Below are 22892 nucleotides of genomic sequence, written 5' to 3'. Positions count from 1 at the left end.
TAGATGTTACTGCAGTTAATAAATCGGTACGTTATATTACAAGCTGTTATCATCCATAAGGGTATGCGCGTAGCGGCTAATTCTCCGCCCAACCCCGCCTTCTTTTTTTAAAGAGCAACAAAATAGTCTAAAGACCCGACTTAGTACCCATTGAGCGTATATCTCATATTTTCCAGTGGGTATACCCGTTGCCTGTGTCCAGGCGATGTGGCTGTGGAAAGCTCGGTTCTCAATGACAGAAAGTGGATGGAAGTGCATTGACAGTAATATGAGAACCGCTCATCACCCACCCGGGCACTGCGAGCTGTGCGTGCCGTTCCTCGGCTCTTCACTCACCTTGGCGTTGGCCCAGGGGAAGACGATGGCTAGCAAGAAGAGGCCTATGAAAGGACCCGACGCGCTGCTGTGGACTACCATGATCAGCTGCAAGTAGAGTGAGAGAGGGTAGAATACAGGGAACCGCGGTTTAAAGGCTCCCCTTCCGGGAAGAATGGGTATCTTAAGCCTTGTCTGGGGTTATGCATGATGCGATGAAACTGCGCTGGTTTAGCTCGACTTGTGCATACTCTCCCGAAGACCTCAGTTCTCCTAGGACATGAAAAGAATACCTGTCTGCGTGACGTGGCTTTGTTGAGTTTTGTGCCGCGTGGCGCTAACTTTGCGCAGTTTGGTATATGCTTTCTCTGCATGCGTTTATTGCTTTTTGGGTGAATCGGAGGCCTTAAATATGTGCCTGGGATGCAGGCGCAACGACACTTGGTCGTGAACCATCATACGCGATTAATTCGCGTTTTCATTTTATTTGCCTTTTATTTAAACCTTACAGAACATTTGCCACGATAGTAGGCTCACACAATATAGGCCGCAAATTATACTTACGCGAACCGCAGAGCTGATATAGGGGACAAGAACTGCCAGCCCAGTCATCATGACGCCAAAAAGAAAAGCTGTAATAAAAGGTCAACAAAGTGTCATTGACAAGTTCCCAGGCGAGGATGTCAACATAAGCCACTACTATGGCAGAGCACCGGTGGAATTCCGCAGTGGTACACCGTATACCACTGCCAGTTGGCAGATATGTGCATTCGGTAAGCGAGATAGTTACATGGTACGACACAAGCGCAGCTAGGTTAAAGGAAAACTCGGCACATATGGCACCCAGTGGTTGGGTATAACTGCTCTCTGGTTAGAAAAAAAAAGTAGCTAACATGTGCTACTGATGATGCTAATAAAATATATAGCATGGTAACTTGATGTCATACGAGAAGATTCGAGTATAAGATGTTCAGTTGTCACTACGGATTTACCACACACTGCACATGTGTCGACATCTCGGTTAAACTTCGTTTTGTAGCTGCTTCTTCTAAGGCACCCAGATCTAGCTTCAAAAATACTGCAGAAAGTGGGCTGTGCCATTTAGCTGAAAATAGTACATTTGTGAGCACGGGTAAGATGTAAACATCGGCGCTCAATGCTGCTGCTTTGTTGAGCAATGCTTTAGCGCTGGGCTTCGTGAACTAGTATGACAGCAGAACGTAAATCCCGCATTTCCTTATACTTTTGAAATAGCTTTTAGTAGTTGCACTACGCACGACGTTTGTCATTTACCACTAATGGCTTTGTTTTGAGGTACTCGGAAATCACTTTTTAAGCCAGAAAAACAACCCTTGTTTCATTTCCATTCTTTTTCCCCTTTTAAAACAACAATAATAGCCACACAAACAATATAATTTTTGTTTGCGGTGTTGTTACCGTTTAAGTTGCAGCCTCTTTGCTTTCAGACGAGCGGGGCGGAGTAAAAACCACGCGTCAGTCGAAAAGGTGAGCTAGCTATGCCGGAAAAGCTGGTAGGTTCCAGTCCAAAACAGGTGGAGATGCGGGCGCTGCGCATACCCACCGAGAGACTTGATGGTGACGCTCGAGCAGCCTTCATTCATGACCGTGAAGGGTGACAGGATGTCCAAGAACACGGAGGCAGCGAGGGAGTTAATAGCGGACGAGACTGTGCTGAAAACACAAAACGGTGGTCCGTTACCATAGCTCCGATTCTAGCAGCCTGCACGAAATAATGGAGTTACGCGTGAATAGGTACCTGAGCGTGGCGCTGACGACACCGGCTATGAAGAGCCCCGTCATGCCTGGAAATGCGGAGAGCCTCTGGCTGATGTAAAAAGGGATGATCTGCGAATTTAACAAAACACTTCTGAGTTCTTCGTGGTGCAACGCGAAACGCGGAGAAACTACAGTGTCCATATGTAATACAGCGAATCTGATTTCGTTAAATTTTGCTTCTTCCCGTCCTTCATTAACGGTTGAGGCGATGTTACGCTTGCATTCACAATAATTTGGCTTGAGCCACCAACGATCAGCGAAAGCGGAACGTAAGGTCGTACTTCTAATGACTATGAAGGGCAGTGATAAAGTGAGCGGAATTTTACTCATACAATTTCTGTATTAAACTGGTCCATATCGTTCAGCAAGTTATAACTACTGTGTAGAAGCATAACATGGCAAGATCGTATCAGTCGCCACGGCAGTTATGTATACGACTACGGTGGAGACTGACACCACCAACGTTGGACACTAGCGTGGAGACTGTGTGCCATAGTGAGCGATCCCTGGTATGGAGAAAGCAGTAACGAACTGGACTGTTGAACAAAGTCATCAGTCGCAGCATTGTTTTGCACATCGCATTGGCTCTCATTGCCAACATGAAGTCAGGCTGAACAGCTTCCTTCTCGGGAAGCTGGTCGCTCTTCTTACCTGGTCGATGCTCTTGATTTCCCCGGATAGGATCGGGTCGCAGTCCTTGTACCAGTAGACCAGTGCCATAGCCACTGCGGCCAGGAGGAACGTAGATATCACTAGGAGGGCGCTGCCCAGGATCGCGGTCCTGTTTAAGATAGGAAACATTTATTTAATGCCGACCACAGTGGATGGATGGACAGACGGACGGATGGACGAACGGATGGATAATTTATGATGTCCTGATTACCTCTCTTATTAGTTTATCTTTGTGGGTTGAGACAATCTGGCTTTTTTTCAAGAGTGGAAAACAAGAGCAGTGAGTACGTAATGATACGAGCAGCATTCTTAACGTTAGTGCTATGCTCCCTAAGCCTTTCATTCAGACAACGGCCGATCTGGCCGATGTACGAACAACCGCAAGACAGCGGGACTTAATAAACAACATTATTCTTGCAGGACACATACTTGTTGTGATGATTTTTCTTGTAATTACATCTTCTTTAGAACTTTTTCCAGTTTCATTTACACGCAAACAGAAGGCGCTCAATCTGACAGGAGCCAAAAACACCACGTGAACACCAGCCCTTTTTCCTATTTTCAAATTATGGGACAGAACATAGACATAGGGTATAACTGCCACAATCCGTGCGGCGTTGCTCTGGAAGGCTCTGCTTCCAACCTTTAGCTCCTTTAACATTCCTTCTGCTACTGAAGCAAGAACCTGAAGAAGAAAAACCTGCTTGAACCAGCCTGTCCACTTGACCGGAAAAAGGTGCAGGTAACACTGTGGGTGCAGATTTTTTTCATAGCGTTGCTTAAGCATGACTCCACTATACCCCTTTTTATAAGTTTCGAGTGGGTCGAGCTGTATGAAAGCAATGGGGTTTTCCTTCTGGGCTGAAACGACCGGCAACAATGAACAGTAGTAAAATGTAATGCAAGGCCAACAAACTCAATGTGGTCGTTAACTGGCACTTCGTGTGTTATTTCAAGTGGCGCTAGAAGGTCAGAAAGAAAAACACAGAACAAAGGTCATTCACATAATTAGCATTTCAAAATGCTTCTGGCATTGCGGCAGGTAACTTTTTAAAGTCAGAAATATAGCCGGTACATTTATCCAAAAACAGTTCTAGCACTGCCTAATTGGAAATATTTTCTGCTGGCTGGAAGTGAAAATGGACTGAACGCAATAACTGCGGACAGCATATTTACTTACCTTTACTCTGCCTACAAAAAGAAAGGAATATGCATTGGTTCATGCATTGCTGCATTGCTCAGCGTCTTGTTTCTCGCAGTGACTGACACGGCACTGGAAAAACTTCTCGTAGGTACAAATGTTAAACGAATGTTCCGGTTTGTTGATGATTACCTTATTTTAGTAGAGTGTGACTCGGCAGGTTTAACTAATTACGCGAATAACTTTTGTTTTGTTTTTTTTTTCTGACCAGCGCCATAGGAAGTAACACACAAAGTGCCAGTTAACGACCACATCAAGTTTCTTGACCTTGCATTGCATTTTACTACTCTCTCTTGTTGCTGATTGTTTCAGCCCACAAGTAAAAAGCCATTGCTTCCGTACAGCTAAGCCCCCTCGAAACTTGTAAAAAAGAGGCATAGTGGCGTCGTGCTTAAGTAATACTACGAAAACATCCTGGACTCACAGAGTTACCTGCAGCTTTTCCGGTCAAGTGGACAGGCTGGTTCAAGCAGGATACCCTCTTGAGATTCTTGCTTCAGTAGCAGGAGGAATGTTAAAGAAGCTAAAAGTTGGAAGCAGAGTCAACACGATCAACGCCGTCCGGAATGTGGCAGTTATTACAAGAAAAATCATCACAACAAGTATGTGCCCTGCAAGAATAATGTTGTTTTTTCCGATTTGGGTGGACCTTCCTGTTACATGTGTGCATTATCTGTTTTTCTGCGGTGCCAGAGTATATATAGCGATGCCATCCTGAATAAACTTGTGTTATCAGTTCAGCGCCGTAGCGCTGCACCACCCGAAGCTCAGTCTGACTAGATCGGAATCCGAAATGCGGAAAAACCTCATAAGATCATAGCTGTTGGCATGGATGCAGGAATGTGCTCTGCATTAGCCCGAACAACGCCGCTGTGGGACCCATGCAGGAGGAACAGGGGCAAGCCCAAATGGGGCTTGTCCACTTTTGCCCCATCGGGGACCGATGCAGGTTTTATGATGGTTGCCACAGCCCCACTTGCCTACATAGGAACTACTGGGGCCCCACATTTTGTGCTACCTGGGTTGGAGCTAGTAAGATAAGGGCCTAGCAGTGCTAGCGTGCTTTATTCAGCACACTTAAATGTAGCTATCTTTATGCACAACACTGGGTTTCGTACTGCTACAGCGGACTCCAGTCAGCTCAAAGGCTCTTTAAACACAACGCGGTACGCGCAGTGAAAAAAACATAAATAAAAAATAGCTGGAGTTTAGCTTTAGTTAAACCCGGTAGGTTGCGTAAGCAAAGCCGACGTAGCTTCTTGTTCTTGTTCTTCTGCGGCGCAGTGTGACTACCGACCGGGTTTACCCGACGGCTTGAAGAGGGGCCCTACTTGCGGTCGCTCTAAAGGCCAAACGTGGCTACCAGCCGGGGTTACGCGACGGGCTGAAACCTGGCGTAGTATTGCTTACATAATAATAATAAAAAACAATAACCATTCTGGCCGTGGACGAGAAGGGCCAGGGCAATTCTATTAAAAGTCACAGACGCTGTTCGTACACTGTGGCGCCATTTGTCGCCGCGGGCTTTCGCAGCTTCCACAGCCTTTTTCTTTTTTTCTCTTTTCTCAAAATATGCTTTTTCTCAAAATATCACACTTGTGCACATGCGTCTGCTCCAGTTTCTGATTCACTGGAGTATGTAAAACGATGTACGCTGAGCAAAGCCCAGCGTGCACTGTCCCTGTCAGCGCATTATCACAGTTTCATTGAGCGCACGCCTTAGACTTTATTCTCGCGTCTTGTTACCACACTTCAGACCAACGAGAACGGTGTGAGTTTCTTTTCTTTTTTTTGATAACCAGCTGTTTTTCGTAGTCGGTATAGAAAGTTGTCCTTCACTTTATGCTCAACTTTCCCGGCGTGAAATTCTTGTTTCACCCAGTTTTGGGCAGACCAAAGGTCCTAGAGCTGTCCTTACGCTATTAAGATTAAGTAATTTTCCTTCGTCAGCTGCTAGCAAAACTCATTTGTCACTCTAATTTTCCCCTTTGCGCACGTAAATGCTTTCCTTGTATTTTACTTACCGAGCGCCGGCCTCGAGTACATTTAAAGCACATGCTTCTAAAGCACCTAAACACAATAAACATTCTCTCATGGCAGCCGCCTGCCTCGCTTACCAGTTGTAAGTAATTGTTCAGGCACAGCAGAACAATAGGTTCGAACGTCAGGATAGTCTGGGCACAGGACATGAAAGCACACGATTTTACAAGGGATGAAGGGGGCTTCTATATTGGGGAGCTGGGCTGCCCTCGTAGCACAGGAACGTGTTGACGACTTCCCCCCTTAACAGTCAAACCGAGCACGTGCCGACCTTGGAGCCTACCTCTGGGCGTCTTTGAGTGACTTTGCGGACGCATATCGCTGCACCACCATCTGGTCCATGCCCATGCGGTAGGCGTGTCCCGCGAGCAGGCCCACAGCGCAGGCCCACACGTTCTCGTCATTGGTCAGGTCAACGCGAGCCCTGCAGAAAGCAGCTATGGTTGTCGACAGTCAGTTTTGCTTTCCCTTGTTGACGAGTCCGAGTTTCCAACGCAAAGGCAAAGAAAACTACTCTGTTGCTGAGCGTTCGCACTTTGAACAGTCTTAAAGAGCCACCGAGAAAAATCTTAGCGCTAAAAATATATATGCTTGCTTCGAGAGCTGGGTATATATGTAGTGACGATTAGCGCGTTGTTCCATTCCGTGTCGCTTGTTCAAATTGAAAAAGATAATATTCTTTGATTTAGGCTATTTGGATGATGGTACTTGGGCAGCTCTGCCGGTGTGTGAGAGCGACTTCTATTTAAACTAAAAAACGAGAGAAAAACGTTCTCAGTGGTGCCTGTATATTAAAAAAAATTGCATTCTGGTCTGGCTGTTCTCCACATCAAAAAGTTTCTCTGAGTAGAAAGTAAGACAAGCACATTTGTGGAATAAATGAGCGAGATTTTTAAATTTTGCCGTATTTGTTTAAACGGAAAAGTTAGGAACAAGCACCATATTCTATAACAAAGAAATAACAATAGAAAATTTTTACTTTGCTGACGAACTGATCTTGTTGATAACATGCATGCATAATTAATAACTATGGTGTATTTTTTGCGCCAAACCAGCCCTGTCGACGTGAGGAAAGCGTTCCTGGAACATCTTATGAATAATTTTAGACAACGTACAAGCTGATCACAATGCTCAGTGCAAAAGACACAATTGAAAGCGAAGAATAAAACTCCTTAAGCGCACAATGAAGATTCCAAAATAATGCAAAAGATGGGACCAGTTCGGGATATTTCAAAAGCCCATTGAAATCGAATACACTTATAAAACTCGGAGTCATAAGCCATTGAAGTTACAACACGCGAGTTGATAGGATATGCCTGCGTGCCTCTAGATGCCCGGACGGCTCTGCTGGTCATAACATGTGTCTGTAGTTACAGAGAAAAATAAAAGGAAAAGCAGGCCTTCGGCAGATAATATCTACGCAAAGGAAAATCAAAATACTTTCATAAATAAAGGGGTGAAAGCGGCAAATGAAGTTAAGGAACTGAGACATGTGTACTGAGGAATCGGAACAAACTGTTCTAAGTCCAGCTTTCTTATAAAACCCATTTCAAATTCTGAGATGACTGTGGAGTACTGTGAAACACTGTACTGTGAAAAACTGCGCCGAAATAAACACACCACAAGAAAGAAGACGGGACAAAGGCGCTACTCACAACTGAATTTATTGAAACCCACGTGTGATCTTATATAGGCGAATTTTCCAAAGGGAAAGAAGGATGGGAAGAAAGATAGGGGAAATCATCAAACGACCATCGAGAACGCAAGGAAAAAAACTCGGTTAATGGATAACAGAATCTAAAAACCTAATTTCGGAGGCCAGAAGAGATAATCAGGGGATGCTGATACACCTGCTGTCAAACGTCTTAATGTAGAAAGCCACCAAACTAACACGTGCCGTTTTATCCTTACTCTTTACAAGAATCTTCGTCTCATTCAACCTGGCCCCGCATCCGTTGCAGTTGATTACGTGCGCAACCAAATGTGCGTACTTGTCTTTTAAATCTGACAAATTTCGTGTATGTTCCCCCAAACGCTCGTTGATGCATCGGCCAGTTTGGCCTACGTACAACTTTCCACACGTCAAGGGAATAGCATAGATCACTCCAACAGAACACTTTGTAAACGGAGAATCGTGCTTTATCTGGCAACCCCCTTTTCTTGGGTTGCAAATTCGGGGGCACAACTTTCCCAACTTGTTAGGAGCCGAAAAAGCGACACTCACGCCATGCCTGTTGGCCACTTTCCTCAGGTTGTGCGAGGTTTTGTGCATGTAAGGCACAACAAGCGGGTTCTGCGTCCTCCGTCTATCCTATCCAGTACATCTTCGCGTTCCGCTCTTGATCTTTTGAAGGAGGGTCTCGCAAACTGCAACCAACACAGAGCAGGGGAACCCAGCCGCCGAAAGCCGGCTGATCTGATTATGGAAGCTGGATTGCAACTGATGCGGCACGATTTCCTGAGCGAAGACTCTAAGCAATGCGAAGCTATTGCTCTTTTCACAGTTTTCGAATGCATAGAATCAGAATCATAATGCATCAACGAGCGTTTGGGGGAACATGCACGAAATTTGTCCGATTTAAAAGACAAGTACGCACATTTGGTTGCGCACGTAATCAACTGCAACGGATGCGGGGCCAGGTTGAATGAGACGAAGATTCTTGGAAAGAGTAAGGATAAAACGGCACGTGTTAGTTTGGAGGCTTTCTACATTAAGAAGTTTGACAGCAGGTGTATCAGCATCCCCTTAATATCTCTTCTGGCCTCCGAAATTAGGTTTTTAGATTCTGTTATCCATTAACCGAGTTTTTTTTTCCTTGCGTTCTCGATGGTCGTTTGATGATTTCCCCTATCTTTCTCCCCATCCTTCTTTCCCTTTGGAAATCTTCGCCTATATAAGATCACTTGTGGGTTTCAATAAATTCAGTTGTGGGTAGCGCCTTTGTCTCGTCTTCTTTCTTGTGGTGTGTTTATTTCGGTGCAGTTTTTCACAGTACAAATACGAACCAACTAGCCCAAGAAACGGTATTAATGTGAAACACTGATCTTCTAGTTACTAGAAAAAATCTTTGCTTTGATGTATGTCCAGCGCGTAGTTTGCCCACTAAGTAATTCACACAGCCATAGGAAACCAATGATGGTGCATTTTTCGCAGTAAAGAGGAGGAAATTGCAAGAGACCAGAGAGGTGATATGTAAGTATATCGATTACTGTAATGCTATTGTATATTCTATAAAAAGAAAACTATGCTCTTAAACAACCACCTGTCAACAATATGCGCTTGCCCAGAATTTTGGGGTATGCCTGTAAATCTGAATGCAGCAGGTGTGAACCCACAGACCAAGAGTAGTATACTGGAGGGCTTCGGTACAAAATATTTGGTTCTCTGAAGATCAAGATGCGCGAAGTAGCTCAGTAAGACAATTCCAAAGAATAAGAGGGTACATCAGGAGATAGGTGGCTATCGTCTCTCTTTTGCAGTTCTGTATGGCCACGGCTGTCCCTGAATGACATCAGAAGGGGTTCGCCCGGTTTTGGTATAGTTGTTATTTAAGCCTGGCACAAAAAAAATTGAAAAAAGAAAGAACCAGTTACGCTGCAGTGATATATACCGAAAGGAACAGTAAAGAAAGCTTGGAGGGGAAATTTTCTCCAAAGGAGAAAAATGTTTCCCACCAAGTCTGTAACAGTCGGCTTGCTACTACGAATGTGAAATGGCCATAGTTACAGATTGAGTGGGTTACGATTGGTACCCTGTGTAGCTTTACCGGACCTGTAAGGATGAGCAGATTGGTCACATCTGATTTCCTGGGGAAATTGAAGTGACCATCGCGGCTGAGTACACCGGCGAAGAGGGCGGGAGAAGACTCACTCCAGTAAGTATGGCCTCACGTCGATGTCGCGGAAAGGGGTCAGTTGGATTGAGGAGCCGTGCACCGAGTCGTAGACGATGGTGCCCAGGATGGTGAGAGGGCAGACCAGGATGAGGATGCCCTGCACGCTGTCCGTCCACACCACTCCCCGCATGCCGCCCTGTGGCCAACAGCGCTCGCTCACACTTTGTCCCTCTCACCACACATGTGCACTGAAGGCTTTTGTGCTTTGTAAGAATCAAATTGTGTGGCACTTCCAGCCTTCGTTTGTCTTCCAGTACAATTTGCCTGACAGAGAAAAGTTTCTTTTTTTTATATTCAGTAATATTGCAGAAATAGACAAGCGGTCAGGAATTCATTTCTCTTCGGTGCTGCGGAAGAGGGCAGCTGAAGGCTTCCAGGTTGAAACATCTTCATTCCGGTTTTTCAGCCCTATGTTATGTAGTGCGAAATGATTTGTCTTGAGTGAGTCTAATGAGCGCACTTACCAATGCAGTGTAGAGGGTGCCCGATGCGCCGATAGCTAGGGAACTGTATGTCAGGGGCAAGCCGAAAACTGTGCATGGGAAGAAGACAACTGTACGTGAGTGCTTATTAAGCAGTGTCCGGATCATCTTCTTCTCGCCACTCCGATGTGTCGCTAATCAAAATATTCACACTCGGTAGAAAATGTTCGATTTCGGTGCTTCTTCCGAAGACGACAAAAAATAAAAAACAAAAACAAAACTGTACCTCCTTATCGCGCAATATTATACGACCTCCATAGCTACCCCACTTGTAGAGCAGAAAAGTGTACAGTGTGGAAAGCGGTGTTCCTTGAACGTAAGCGTGCTTATTGGTTAGGAAGAGGAAGAAAAGGAGGAAAAACTTGATTGAGACGCAGTATTAAGCGTATAGAATGTCCTGAACCAGGGTCACCAGTGCCAACTGTCCGTCAGCTGGTCTGACCAGTTAAACCCGGCATGTTGGGGAACAAATGAGAGAACTGAATTGCACCGGGCAGGAGAAAAAGCAGTATTCTAAATTAGCATAGCGCGCAGGACAATCCGGGAACTCGGATCTCTGTCGTCTGAAACGCTACTTTTCACTGCAAAACAAACAAATAAAAAAAGAAATCAATCTTCACTACGACAATATTTAGACAAACGTTTCGTACACTTTCTGTTATGGAAAACTTTCGCAATACCACGCAAGTACACATTATTCAACGCTTACGCCTAAATACATGTCTTTAACGATTTTGAAGTTGCGATACATTCGGACACTTAGTCTTATTCGGCAATATATGTGAATCTTCGGCGGACGAATGCGCTGCAAAATTAAGAGATCAAAATAGGCAGCAGCATAGCAGAAATAAGTACTCTGGCATACGTTGCGTGCCATCTTAAAACTTTCTCCTCACTGCTGGAAGCGTAACTATTTTGTTTTCTCTCAACGTGCGCGCAGCGTATAAAATGAAAGTGCATGAAAATGATGATAGTAGATTGCTCATTTCGAACATTATCATTTCAGCAGAAATACTTGGCATGAAGTTTACGGCACAGGGAAAAAAAAGTTGAAAATTAAGAAACAAATTGCATTACACGCCTTGTGATTTCACCTACGGTATGCGCGTCTTGCCGCCATTGGTAGCCGTTCAAAAAAAAAAAAATAATAAAAACAGTAGTTTCTCAGGTTTCAAGTTAGAAGCCTTTTAACGTTAGTGAGATATCGTAACTCGTCGCGCGGGCTTGTGCTGTGTAGGGGGAAGGTATGAGGGCCCAATGACGTCCATAAAGACGTTGTAGTGCAATGTGAACGTGAAAGAAGATCATCATCCTGGTTCTCTCTCGAACCGTGCTCTAAAGGGACTCAAAGCCAACATGAAACCTGGTGCTCGACTAGACTGTCTAGAAAAAGTCTTTTCTTTTCGTTTATTTTCATCAGCACGACGCTTTCCATGCGTGAAGCGTGTAATATTCAGCCTCACATAAACGCGTTCGGCTGGCTTCTTGTTAAAATAGCATGATGAGTAGGTTTGCACAAAGCACTCACATGTGGACATCGCAACCGCAGCCGCAAATATGCTGACGGCTCCTTGGATTTGCTGCACAAGAGAAGATCGTGCATTAGCTATGTGAGTGTATAGCAACGTTCCGTCAAACACTATAGTTCTTTCCAATTCCTTTTTAAAACTTTTCGCAAGTCGAAATTGGCGACACACACACACACACACACACACACACACACACACACACACACACACACACACACACACACACACACACACACACACACACACACACACACACACACACACACACACACACACACACACACACACACACACACACACACACACACACACACACACACACACACACACACACACACACACACACACACACACACACACACACACACACACACACACACACACACACACACACACACACACACACACACACACACACACACACACACACACACACACACACACACACACACACACACACACACACACACACACACACACACACACACACACACACACACACACACACACACACACACACACACACACACACACACACACACACACACACACACACACACACACACACACACACACACACACACACACACACACACACACACACACACACACACACACACACACACACACACACACACACACACACACACACACACACACACACACACACACACACACACACACACACACACACACACACAGTTTAATGGTGTACCTTCGCGTTCTCCTCACGTTGACATTTTCTTTGACGACACACAGCCATCCTGAATTCTCGCTTAGAACAATGTTTACCCTTTCACGTCGCCACCATCACTTTCAGCAGTGTTTATTTTTTAGTTATTTATAAGCAGGCAAAAATGCACCTTTACCTCATTATTTAGATGATAGAATCCAAATCTAGTCTTGCAAAGCTTATATTGTTTGTTTAAGCGCTCATGTCTTTATATAACTGATCTTTCTACAGCGGCCGATTTTCGGCACAACACCGACACGATCTCCAGACGCGCCCCATAATAGAGTATTCCGTTTATTCCTGAGTTAGTACCGTCCTTCCCATTTATTATTTTCGCCCCATGCTTGCAAGCAGCCTTTCGACCCTTCGAATGCGTTGTTTACAGCTGCAGCGTTTCAATAGTTCCATTGTGTTTCTTGGTAGCATTGTATGTAGTGTGCATCTTTTTAACCCTCGTTTCTGTTGTAATGACACGACCCTGCGGATACTGAATGAAAATAAACAAATGCGCCAACTGCGGCCGGTGAGTTCGTAACTATATGCGTGCGAAAGCTGCAAATACAAACGGACATAACACTAGTTTCATGCTTTCGTAGCCATTTGACGTTAGCATATGGATCCGTTTCGTTGCGTGTGGCAGTATGTTAGGCTTTTGGGGAAAAAAAATAGCTGCGTTATGTGAATACCGTTGTTTATGTTCCCTGCACGCTTGTTATTGTATAATGATCATTGTATATGCACCCACTCATGTAATTTCTTGCTCTGCGTGACTACAGTATATGTAAATAAAAGAAAATAAATACCTGAAAACGTGCGATTGCTAAGTGATGTACATACGTTGAGGAGGAAGTAGACGACGCAGGCTGCCATGCCGACCTTGTTGCCAAACCGGAGCCGGATGTACTGCTCGCAAAGAGAGAAAATGAAACGAAAGCACCGACGGATTATTTTCTACTGGTACGGGAAATTCTGAGACTGAATTACTTCAGGAAACTGACATACACGTAATTAACAAGAAACGGGAAGGCTGAATCTTAGCACGAAAAATCATTGCAGAGTCTGGTCAGCTTTTAATTAAATGTACATAGAGGTAATGAAAGGAAATACTTCACACTGTCGTACATTTCTGCGCTCGAGGTTTTTATTGCGACACGAGCTATAAAACATATTCATCAACGTCGAGCTGTGTATCTTCGCCATGTGCTCAGTACTGGAGCAGAGACAAACAGGTGGTCTAAATCAACAAAACTCTGAAGTAACTTAAGCTTGGTACACGCACAGTATAAATGCCTTGGTAATTATGATCGTGCCTTGGCGCTCCATAATATTTGCTTATGCAATAGCTATCACAGAATGGGTTGTAGAAATAAGATATGCGCTATTTTTCACCAGAGTACTGAAAATAGCACCGGCGACGTGCCGTGGCCGTAAGATGCCAAAATTATGGTGTCTCGTCACCTTCATAACGGAGTGCGAGAGCACGAGAAGCAGCAACGTTGTTGTGGCAGGTTTCCTTCATTTAGAGTTTTTTTTTTATATGTGCGCACAGGAGGTTGTGGATTAACCTTACCAACACCGTTCTTGGCTATGTCACGTGACCAGCGCATCTGCCAACTGCCAGCGCGGTTGAAAACTCGGCTGCGTAACGGGCTATCATGACGTCACCTTCCCAGGCGACCAATCAGTGTCGTGACTTCGCACACTTCGTGGACCAATCTGCTCTCGGAGTCACCTTCCAACTTTCACTTGCCAGGGCGCATGCCAAGTTGGCCATGTCACGTGGCCTCGTGATGTCATACACCCCGCAGACCATTCAACGCTAGGCTATCACCGGCAAATGTTCCGCTGCGCAGCACTTCTGCGATATTACGTGACGTCCCGCCCCCTTCGACGAATCAGTCATGCATGTCACTTGCAAATTAGTGCCACCTTTCAAAGCATGTGCCAAAGTGGGCCAAGAAATTCCCTGATTGGCCGATATATGTCGATGGCCAAGGTCACGTGACACTGCCGAGCGCTGTTTGGTCTGAGGAGCGTGGAGATCATGAAACCACGTGGCACCTCTCGACCAATGGCTTCTATTGTGACAGAAGGATGTCATGCTTAGTGTTGGCGCAGTAATAGCAACACAGTGACTTACGTCAGGAGCTGTCTCTAACGCTCTTGATAATATAAGTAAATTCCAGCCCGACGCTTTTGTGGCCGATTGTTTCTCTTCTGTCAAACGTCAAAAGGACGATTCTATCCACTCTCACAGGGTAGCGTGAAAGCTTAGTTCAGGTAACCCTTATGGTCGTGCGTGGTGGTAAGGACCGAGTAGTATTAGGTTTGGGTTGCGTGCGCCTGAGTATCGCACTGGCGCCAGCAATTATTACGTGCGGCTCGCGTGCTCAGCCCACCGCTGACGCCAGTTGTTGCGTGCGGCTCGCGGCCCCTCGGTAGCGTTAGCCTGGCGGCTCCGTGGACGGCGGACGGCATCAACGATCCCAGCAAAGACGAGGCGTCTTCTAACGAAACGACCTTTACTGCAACATCGTGAAGGAACGGGAAGAGAAGCTGACCCGGAGAGAATACAGACACTCTCACACAGCTGGTGTCTAGCGTCGTGTCAACGGCGCTTCAAAGTAGTCTCTGTCTCAGCGGAGTCGGCCGCTGCTTTTTTATAGGCTTGCCAGTCCACAGGGAAAGGGAAAGCCCTCACAGGAAATGGAGAGCCCGACAAGTCTGGGCACGAAGGGATGACTCAATAGCAGGTGGTCCGACCGCATCTCCTCCACCTCCTGCAGACGGGCGAGGGCGGCGCACTCTCCCCCGAGCTCCGTGCTTGGCCGGCGTTTGCACACCCACGCACGCACACACATTTGGCGCGTGGCAGGATCACGTCGAGACTTGCCCGCGGGAGGAAGCGTTGCGCGGCCGATGAACGGCGCCGAAATGGCCGATCCGCTCGCGGTTCTGCCTGTTGCTATGCGGTGGCCGAGTCAGCTGTCCCACTTGTCGGTGGAGAAACGTAACAGTAGCAAGCTCCGTATTGTGACAGTCGTATTCTAATGTAGAGGTGGCGGCGGCTTTTTCCACAACTAAAATATCTTAGACGTGACGACAGGATGCATTGAAAATCTGTTCCTGGTTATCCGCTGTACCGTTATAATACAGTGATAGCTTCCTAGTGCAGTGTAATGGAGCTTCGATGTAGGCCGCATGCAGCCCAAAAGGAGCTCTACGAAGGGAGGTGCAGAGGATCTTCTCTAAAGCGTGACTCAGTTGACGCCATTTGAACGAAGTCTCTAGCTCGTTGGCTGGAACCATGCTTAGCCAATTTAGCGCACAGCATTTTACTTTTCCTCACCTGGAAGACGGAAGTTACACCGAGCCTTCGCACCAGAGGGATAACGACGTACGCGATGAAGGGCAGCGTTACGAGCACGGGCACTGATCCCCAGAGCAGGTGCATTCCATACGCGTAGAAGTGCGCCGTCAAGCCAACCAGCCCTGTGGCGGTCACCATGGAGGCGAGCACAGACAGCGCCAGTGGAAACGTCCCGATGCTGCGGCCGCCCAGGAACTCTTCGTCAGCCTGGTTGGTGCTGCCGGCATGATCGTCGGTGGCGTCGTCCTTGCTTCTGTTGCCACAGTACTTCCTGAGAGCGAAGTAGAGGCCCGTACCGAGGCTGGTCGCCATGAGCGCCGCGAAGACGCCATACTCGATGGCTTTGTTCTGGACCGTGGTCATTTCGCTTCTAGAAAAGGGAAGAAAGATTGGCAGGACACTTAAACTCCGCTTTTAAGAGTATGACGCGATAGCGTTAAGGGCTTCCTTACGCGGCTACCCTCGTGCATCTTTGTTCGGGAACGTGCACTTTGCAACTCACTCACTAGTCCCTTATTTATGTCCCTGTTATCTCGCGCATAGCCATTAGCATAGTCATAAGCTGCCATATTGTATGAAAGACTGCCACGTGTACAGTAATAGAACCTCCTTTTAAACAAGCCGTACAAACGTGGCTGCGTATTCTCGAGATTCAAAGGTCCGGTTTAGGGTCCAATTAAACAGTTCGATTCCCATCTAAAAGTGCGCCGTCAAGCCAACCAGCACTGTGGCGGTCACCATGGAGGCGAGCACAGACAGGGAAACGTCCCTATGCTGCGGCCGCCCAGGAACTCGTGACATCTTGGGTGGTCTCGTGACATCACACAACCCAATGACCAATTAGTGCCCAGCTATTTTTTTTTATTCGACAAGTTTGCCATCAGGCATAGCGAAAAGGGAACGGGAACTGGGAGGAAGCTAGAAGGAGTATAAACAGGTCTCCCTTAAATAATCATATAGGTTGCCGGTAAACTGATTTTTTAGCGTCCACTTCCTGTAATCACAGTCACTGGCCAACCGTCGCCTGGGAACTGCCGCCTGTCAAGGCATGCTCGTGATGTTTCTCTCAAATTGCCGACGCTGAGAAAGCTGAGTGTGGATTTTATAGAGAAGGAGGTTCTAACGCTCAGGACGTCAATGCACACAAAGACGGGAAAAAAAACTCCAACACAGCAGCTTTGGGCAGCGAGGAGCAAGGAAGATAAAGTTCGGTGTGTTTAATGACTGCATTTAGCATGAGTTGCAAGCAGTGTAGAACGTACTTCTGTACGGTCTAAGTAGTGATGTTATATAAAGCGTTTATGCTGGTTCTATCAGCTCTCTTATTGGAAATTTTTAGCGCATTTTATGACATGGGCTTCTTGCTTCCTGCGTTCTACGCTGGCCACACCATACTAATCCAGAAAAGCATGGGCGCAGATAGGTTGAAAACTCTTGAAGATTATCTTCCGATATCCTTATTCAACGTGGGTTATAAGATATTTGTGCCGGTTCTTTCTTCTCGTCTTAAGGTTGCGGCATTAGATTCAGTGGACCACATCAAGTGTGCGGTGTCAAAGGTCGTAGTATTCAAAACCATGTCCATATCGCACGTTACGTGTTAGAGCCAGTGTCAGATGATGTCAATCAAGTAGCCCTTATTCAGTTTGATCTGGCAAAAGTTTTTGATAAGGTGCGTTGTGATATTTTGTTTGCTGTATGAAGAGTGGAAACATTGGCGATGCCTTCCTTAAATGCACCAGACTGTAGTTATAAAGAGGCCACTACAAGACTGATCGTTAACCAAACCTTATACCAGAACTATTACACATAAATCGTTTGTTCGACAGGGTGCCCGCTCTCGTCTTTGTTATTCGCTTTATACATCTTGATGAGCCTCTATGTCGCAGTATCATCAAGAACGCAGCAATTCGTGGCTTCTCGTTATTTCGACGTGAAATAAAGGTTTTGGCTTATTCTGATGACATTGCACTTTTATGTTCTGATAAAAAAAAAGATTTCTAGAGGACATTTTGGACCACTAAAGTGCGATGAGGCGAAAGCCATTATAGCTCGATGGATCGCAGCCATCCACTACGGCACCCGTATATCACTCTCTTCTTTCACTCCCATCGTCATCCCTTCCTTTACGGCGTGGTACATGTGTCCGCGGAGAATTGTGACAGATACGGCGCCTTTTCTATCCTGTAAATCAATTTCAAACGCCGCTGATGCCTGCTGTACATCTGGGTCTGCTTCTGTTTGCTGTGTGGTGCGGCGTTCGAGGAAGCGGCAAATGAAAGGCGCCGCACGGACGCCTAGATCGGACGCCCGGCGGGGCCAGCTTCGTATCTGCATGAACCGCCTGGTGACGTCATGACCTACCGTGAAGGTAGATCGCGCGCCCCTTGTCGAACACAACCAGCATTTTATTGAACGCATCAAAGTTCACTGGCGTTTTGCCTCTTGAGCCGCATGACAGACCGCCACGCAGAACCACCATGTTAGTCGAAGTATCTGTTCCGAGAACAGTGTGCTATGATGCGGCTTGCATATGCTGTACAGGATCGACTTCCTGTCTTACTGCCTTTACTCGATGCATGTATATGTATGCATATGTCTTCCGGAATTTCGATGTTAGGAAAGTGAGAGCTGGATGCTGGGGAGACTTTGAACGATGGGTTGAGGGATGCGACCCGTTTAAGTCTGGCTTGAAGCTAGCCACATTTGGCATGTTTCGAAGCAACAACAAAAACAACCCGGCTTGGCGTAAACGTGCTATGCTGGGGTCCGGAGGGAAAGTGGCTCAATTTCCGTTGAAGAAATATTTTTTTTTTCAATTTCATAGGGCCGACACTTCTGGCGGACCCATCCAGCTAACGAGTGTGTAAAAAATGTCTGAGTACCTGGCTAAATTTATGATCTTCAATACCAACAGCTGCATGAAAACCTGATGCGCAAGCCTGTATCTTGCAGCTTTAGAAAACTATAGCTTACAAACCCAACTTACGAGCATTGGTAGTCTTTTGAAATGCGCGCAACTGGAGAAAGAGAGCAGAGAGAGAAAAAATGAAGCTACTGCAAACGCGGAAGAGATGCTTCGTGTCTTTTTCCACTGGTCAATTTGGGGTGGGGTGCCGAACCGGTGACAAAGCGGCCCGCTAAGCCCGGAGCGGAAGAAGGTCCTTCCAATCGTGATTGACCAGCGAAAAACCATGAGGAGGGAGTGTCTGAAACTGCTTCAGGGACCAGGATCCCGCACTAAAATGATTAATCTGGACTCCAGGCCATCAGGGTCTCCGCGGCAATGAAGCTTAAGATGCAGCGGCCCGTGCACTCATTCCTCAGGAACCTCCCTGTTTTCCTGCCTGAATGTCTAACTCCGCTATTTCGGTTCAGTGCAATCCGAGACTACTACTGCGATCAGCTCCGAATGTATCCCCTCTGGAGAAAGACCCTTCTAAAACAGAAGAATGCATGCTACGGCGCGGCGCTTCTATACCAATATGTTGCTCTGCCGAGCTGCAGTAGAACATTTTGATCCAAAAATACATGGGCAGTGCTAATACTATGGTGATATGGCAGTTGTCTATAATATAATTTGGGTCTTCCAAAAAATCCCAACCTATTCCCTAATCCCCACTGAGGAGGTGTCCCCCAGGGGACACCTCCTCAGCAGTTCTGGATTGGAGGAACAATGAGCTCTGGTCCAACGGGCTCGAGTGATGGCTTCGACCAGTGATATCCCGGAATAGGGATGACACCTAGTTTAGAGCTAGCTACTTGCTAACTCGAGTCCCGCATTCGATTTTTCTCGGGCAGCCCGGAAGCTCGCGCCCCAGTCAGAAAGTCGCCTGAAAGGCGTTCGTTTCTCGTGTCCGCGGACTATTTGGGTCTGCCAGGAAATCATTTTCCAGTCGATGGCAGACCACAGCCAGCTCCCAGGCAGAATAAAGCACCGTGCCGGCGTCCATATTGAATTATACGCCGTGCGCATTGTGAGTACTTTTCTTGTTCCTGCACACGATACAGCGCGCTAAACCTTCACACAAGCTCCGTAACTGGTCTCTAAGCAGATATATAACACTTCTCCATCTTGAATCTTCGCTTTTCTTTTTTCTTGAATTTCACTATATATGAGGACGCGTTCAGATCCGCGTCCTCAGAAATTCTTGCTTGCCTGTTTCGCAATTTTTTCAGCGTGTGGGGCACGCAGCACCAAAAGCGATCGGCTCGTGCTCTAGAGCAGCTACAACTTTTTGTAAATGTTTTCCAGAACGCTTTCGTCTGCTTTTCGCGGCCCGAGCGCAGTGGATGGGGCTGCTTCGGCTTGCGCAAGCTTCATCGCGAGCAGCAGTGGAGAGCAAACTACACTGAGCTGAGTTCACTGAAACGCTAAGAATTCAGCTATGTCGCACTCCACTCGCGGAAAGGACGAATTAATTCACGCCTCTGTTGTCTATCTTCAGTATACCACGGACATCGGGAGATGAACGTACGTGCTGCATCGCTGCCACAGTATTGCGTCGTGGTCATTGATGTTTTGCATCGTATGTTTGCAGACAACGCCGGACAGGTATATGATAGCAGAAGTGGAGAACGGTTCCGGTGGCGAGTACGCAAAAAGCCCTTGAGAATCAGGTCATGTGATCATCACGATGTTTCCGGTTAGAGAGAAAGCCGAGACATGCCGTCAAGTAGTCCACGAATAAAAAATGGAGTATGCCCAATCACTCTCAGGCAGGCATGGAAGCAACCGGTTCCTTAAATTTGATAGGCTATATCCCTCTTTATATTTACGCTCGACGGTGTTTAACGATGGCACAGTACAGTGGTATGTTGCACTTATGAGATGCAGCCATTTTACTATGCATGCCCAATAGTCAACGACAACCAAGGTTCAACCACGGGATGTGGGCATGCCGGGCGTATATTGTGCGTATCGCAATTCGTCTGAATATTTGCGGGCTGCAGTGCGTTAGCTGGTGATTTTCCGATGATTCATGAACCATTATTTTAACAAACAAACTCATCTCTCCATCATGACTGGCGCTGGTCTCTGAGCTCCTTTAAGCGCTTTCGGAATTATTCGGGACGAAAAGGAAGCGTGCCAGTGTGCCTCCATTGAGAGGCCGTGGCTCTTTACTGCGATGACGCCGTCACAAATTGTAAGCGAGTGCCTATAGGGTTAAAGAGCGGCATCTCAGACCAATCTAAAAACAGACAAAAGCGTGCTTGCCATTCCGGATGACGTCATCGCATATGAATCTGCCTCTGATCGGTAAATCACCAAATAGCGCTAGTACAAGCTGATCGACGAGTGGAACAACCATTTGCGCTGCGGAGCAAGGAAAGATGCTCCGGACCGACCAGTGGAATTTGCCATTACACTCGCGGGTTCTCAAAGCACTAATTAGATGTATCTGGAACGAGTTGTGAGGCACTGAAGTTGATGAAAGTAGAAACAATGTTTAGCTTTCGTGATATTGCTTCAAGCTTTTGTTCATTGATGCCAAATAGGAGAAAAAGTAGGGTCGATCCAGTGTAGTGCCCATAGAGTCCGGATGCGTAGACAAAACTGCAACTTTCTTTGACGCTTTTGGCTGTTTTAGAACTGCTCGAATATAGCACAATTAACATATGAATGAATGAATGAATGAATGAATGAATGAATGAATGAATGAATGAATGAATGAATGCAGGAATGGATAAGCGACTGTATCATTCATTCATTCATTCATTCATTCATTCATTCATTCATTCATTCATTCATTCATTCATTCATTCATTCATTCCTAGGGCTTCCAACGCAGCATTATTGATTTGAAGGCTCCTATACCGGATTGGGGTTTCCTTGGAAAATCATCCAAATCTTAGCACGGACACTTCGCACAGTTAAAACGAGATCACCATTGGGCAGGAAACATATCCTGCTATCGCCGATATTTTGGATGGACGTTCTAGACGCTGATCTAGCGCGGCGAGCAAGAAATAATTTTTTCGAATCAGAATAGCCTGCGAAAACTTTTAAACTATAAAAAGAAGTGTTAATGACAGAGCTTCCTCTTCACAATCAGATTATAGTCGACTTTCAAATTTCGCACGTAACATTAGCGCAGATGGACGTTTGCAAATTCAGATGCACACAGGGCCGCAAATTAGAGGAAGTGTGACAAATAAGTGCCGTGAAACATTAAATTGCATCTCTGCGCAGCTTGAAAACAAAAATGAAACAAAAATCACTGAGCAGGTGAGACTGCAAAGAATAGATGCGAGAACTCTGATACTGAGCACAAGACCCAGAATGGGATTTAGCGGGCGAGATATCATGGGAATGGTGTAAAGAAACCATACCTGTCAAACACAAAGAATTGCCTGTATCCCGTTGCGACGAAACTGTCACCTTTTCTGGCTCTCCTCACCAGTCGATCTCCCTATGCGGGCGTTCGCGCTTAATCTCACAAGGAATGTTATCTCGATCGTGAACTTCTTCGCACCTCTCTCTGCTCTCTCTCCACGTCCCACTCGAAAGCGTGAAAGAAAGCCTTTGTATTGCGCACGAGCTCACTCTCGACCTTTGGAAACCGACTGTGCAATACGGATCGCAGCTACGAAGAATGCGAATAGCAAGGGATTGAAAAGAATAGCGGAGCGCAGCTTAACGGCACGCACGCACGTCTTCGGGTGAGTGCTCTTATCGGCGACTCCTGACGTCTAGGCAGCGCGTGCAAAGGGAGGGTGCTTGGTGTGTAACGTTGCGCGGTTATCTTATTTTTCTCGGAATTTTGGCCAGACCTGCACGGCTTTTAATTTGTTTTCATTGCTGGCGAAGTTACACTGACACGAGTTGCAACTTCTGCGATTTGACAGATTTTCTG

General features: G+C 46.3%; 1 protein-coding gene across 2 annotated transcripts in view; it reads right to left on the bottom strand.

Annotated features, from left to right (window-relative positions):
- Positions 1-22615, bottom strand: part of LOC146199245 (sodium-coupled monocarboxylate transporter 2-like) — a 69052-nt gene extending 46437 nt beyond the window's left edge. The window contains exons 1-12 of one of the 2 annotated variants that reach the window (XM_084594727.1): positions 22369-22615; positions 16015-16405; positions 13503-13568; positions 11932-11983; positions 10386-10453; positions 9897-10057; positions 6309-6449; positions 2764-2893; positions 2093-2181; positions 1898-2007; positions 880-947; positions 337-423 (exon numbers count right to left, since the gene is read on the bottom strand). In XM_084594727.1, coding sequence (XP_084450853.1) covers positions 337-423; positions 880-947; positions 1898-2007; positions 2093-2181; positions 2764-2893; positions 6309-6449; positions 9897-10057; positions 10386-10453; positions 11932-11983; positions 13503-13568; positions 16015-16398 — 1356 coding nt within the window. In that variant the 5' untranslated portion in view covers positions 16399-16405; positions 22369-22615. The remainder of the gene's footprint in view (positions 1-336; positions 424-879; positions 948-1897; positions 2008-2092; positions 2182-2763; positions 2894-6308; positions 6450-9896; positions 10058-10385; positions 10454-11931; positions 11984-13502; positions 13569-16014; positions 16406-22368) is intronic. The other variant, XM_084594728.1, reaches the window with a different exon arrangement.
- Between the last annotated feature and the right edge of the window lie 277 nt (positions 22616-22892).

Source organism: Amblyomma maculatum, chromosome 2 (genome assembly GCF_055883805.1).
Source record: "Amblyomma maculatum isolate TAMU_Amacu chromosome 2, ASM5588380v1, whole genome shotgun sequence".
NCBI classification, from domain to species: domain Eukaryota; kingdom Metazoa; phylum Arthropoda; class Arachnida; order Ixodida; family Ixodidae; genus Amblyomma; species Amblyomma maculatum.
Note: the sequence above shows the minus strand (reverse complement) of the source record. Positions and strands in the feature narration are given on the sequence as shown.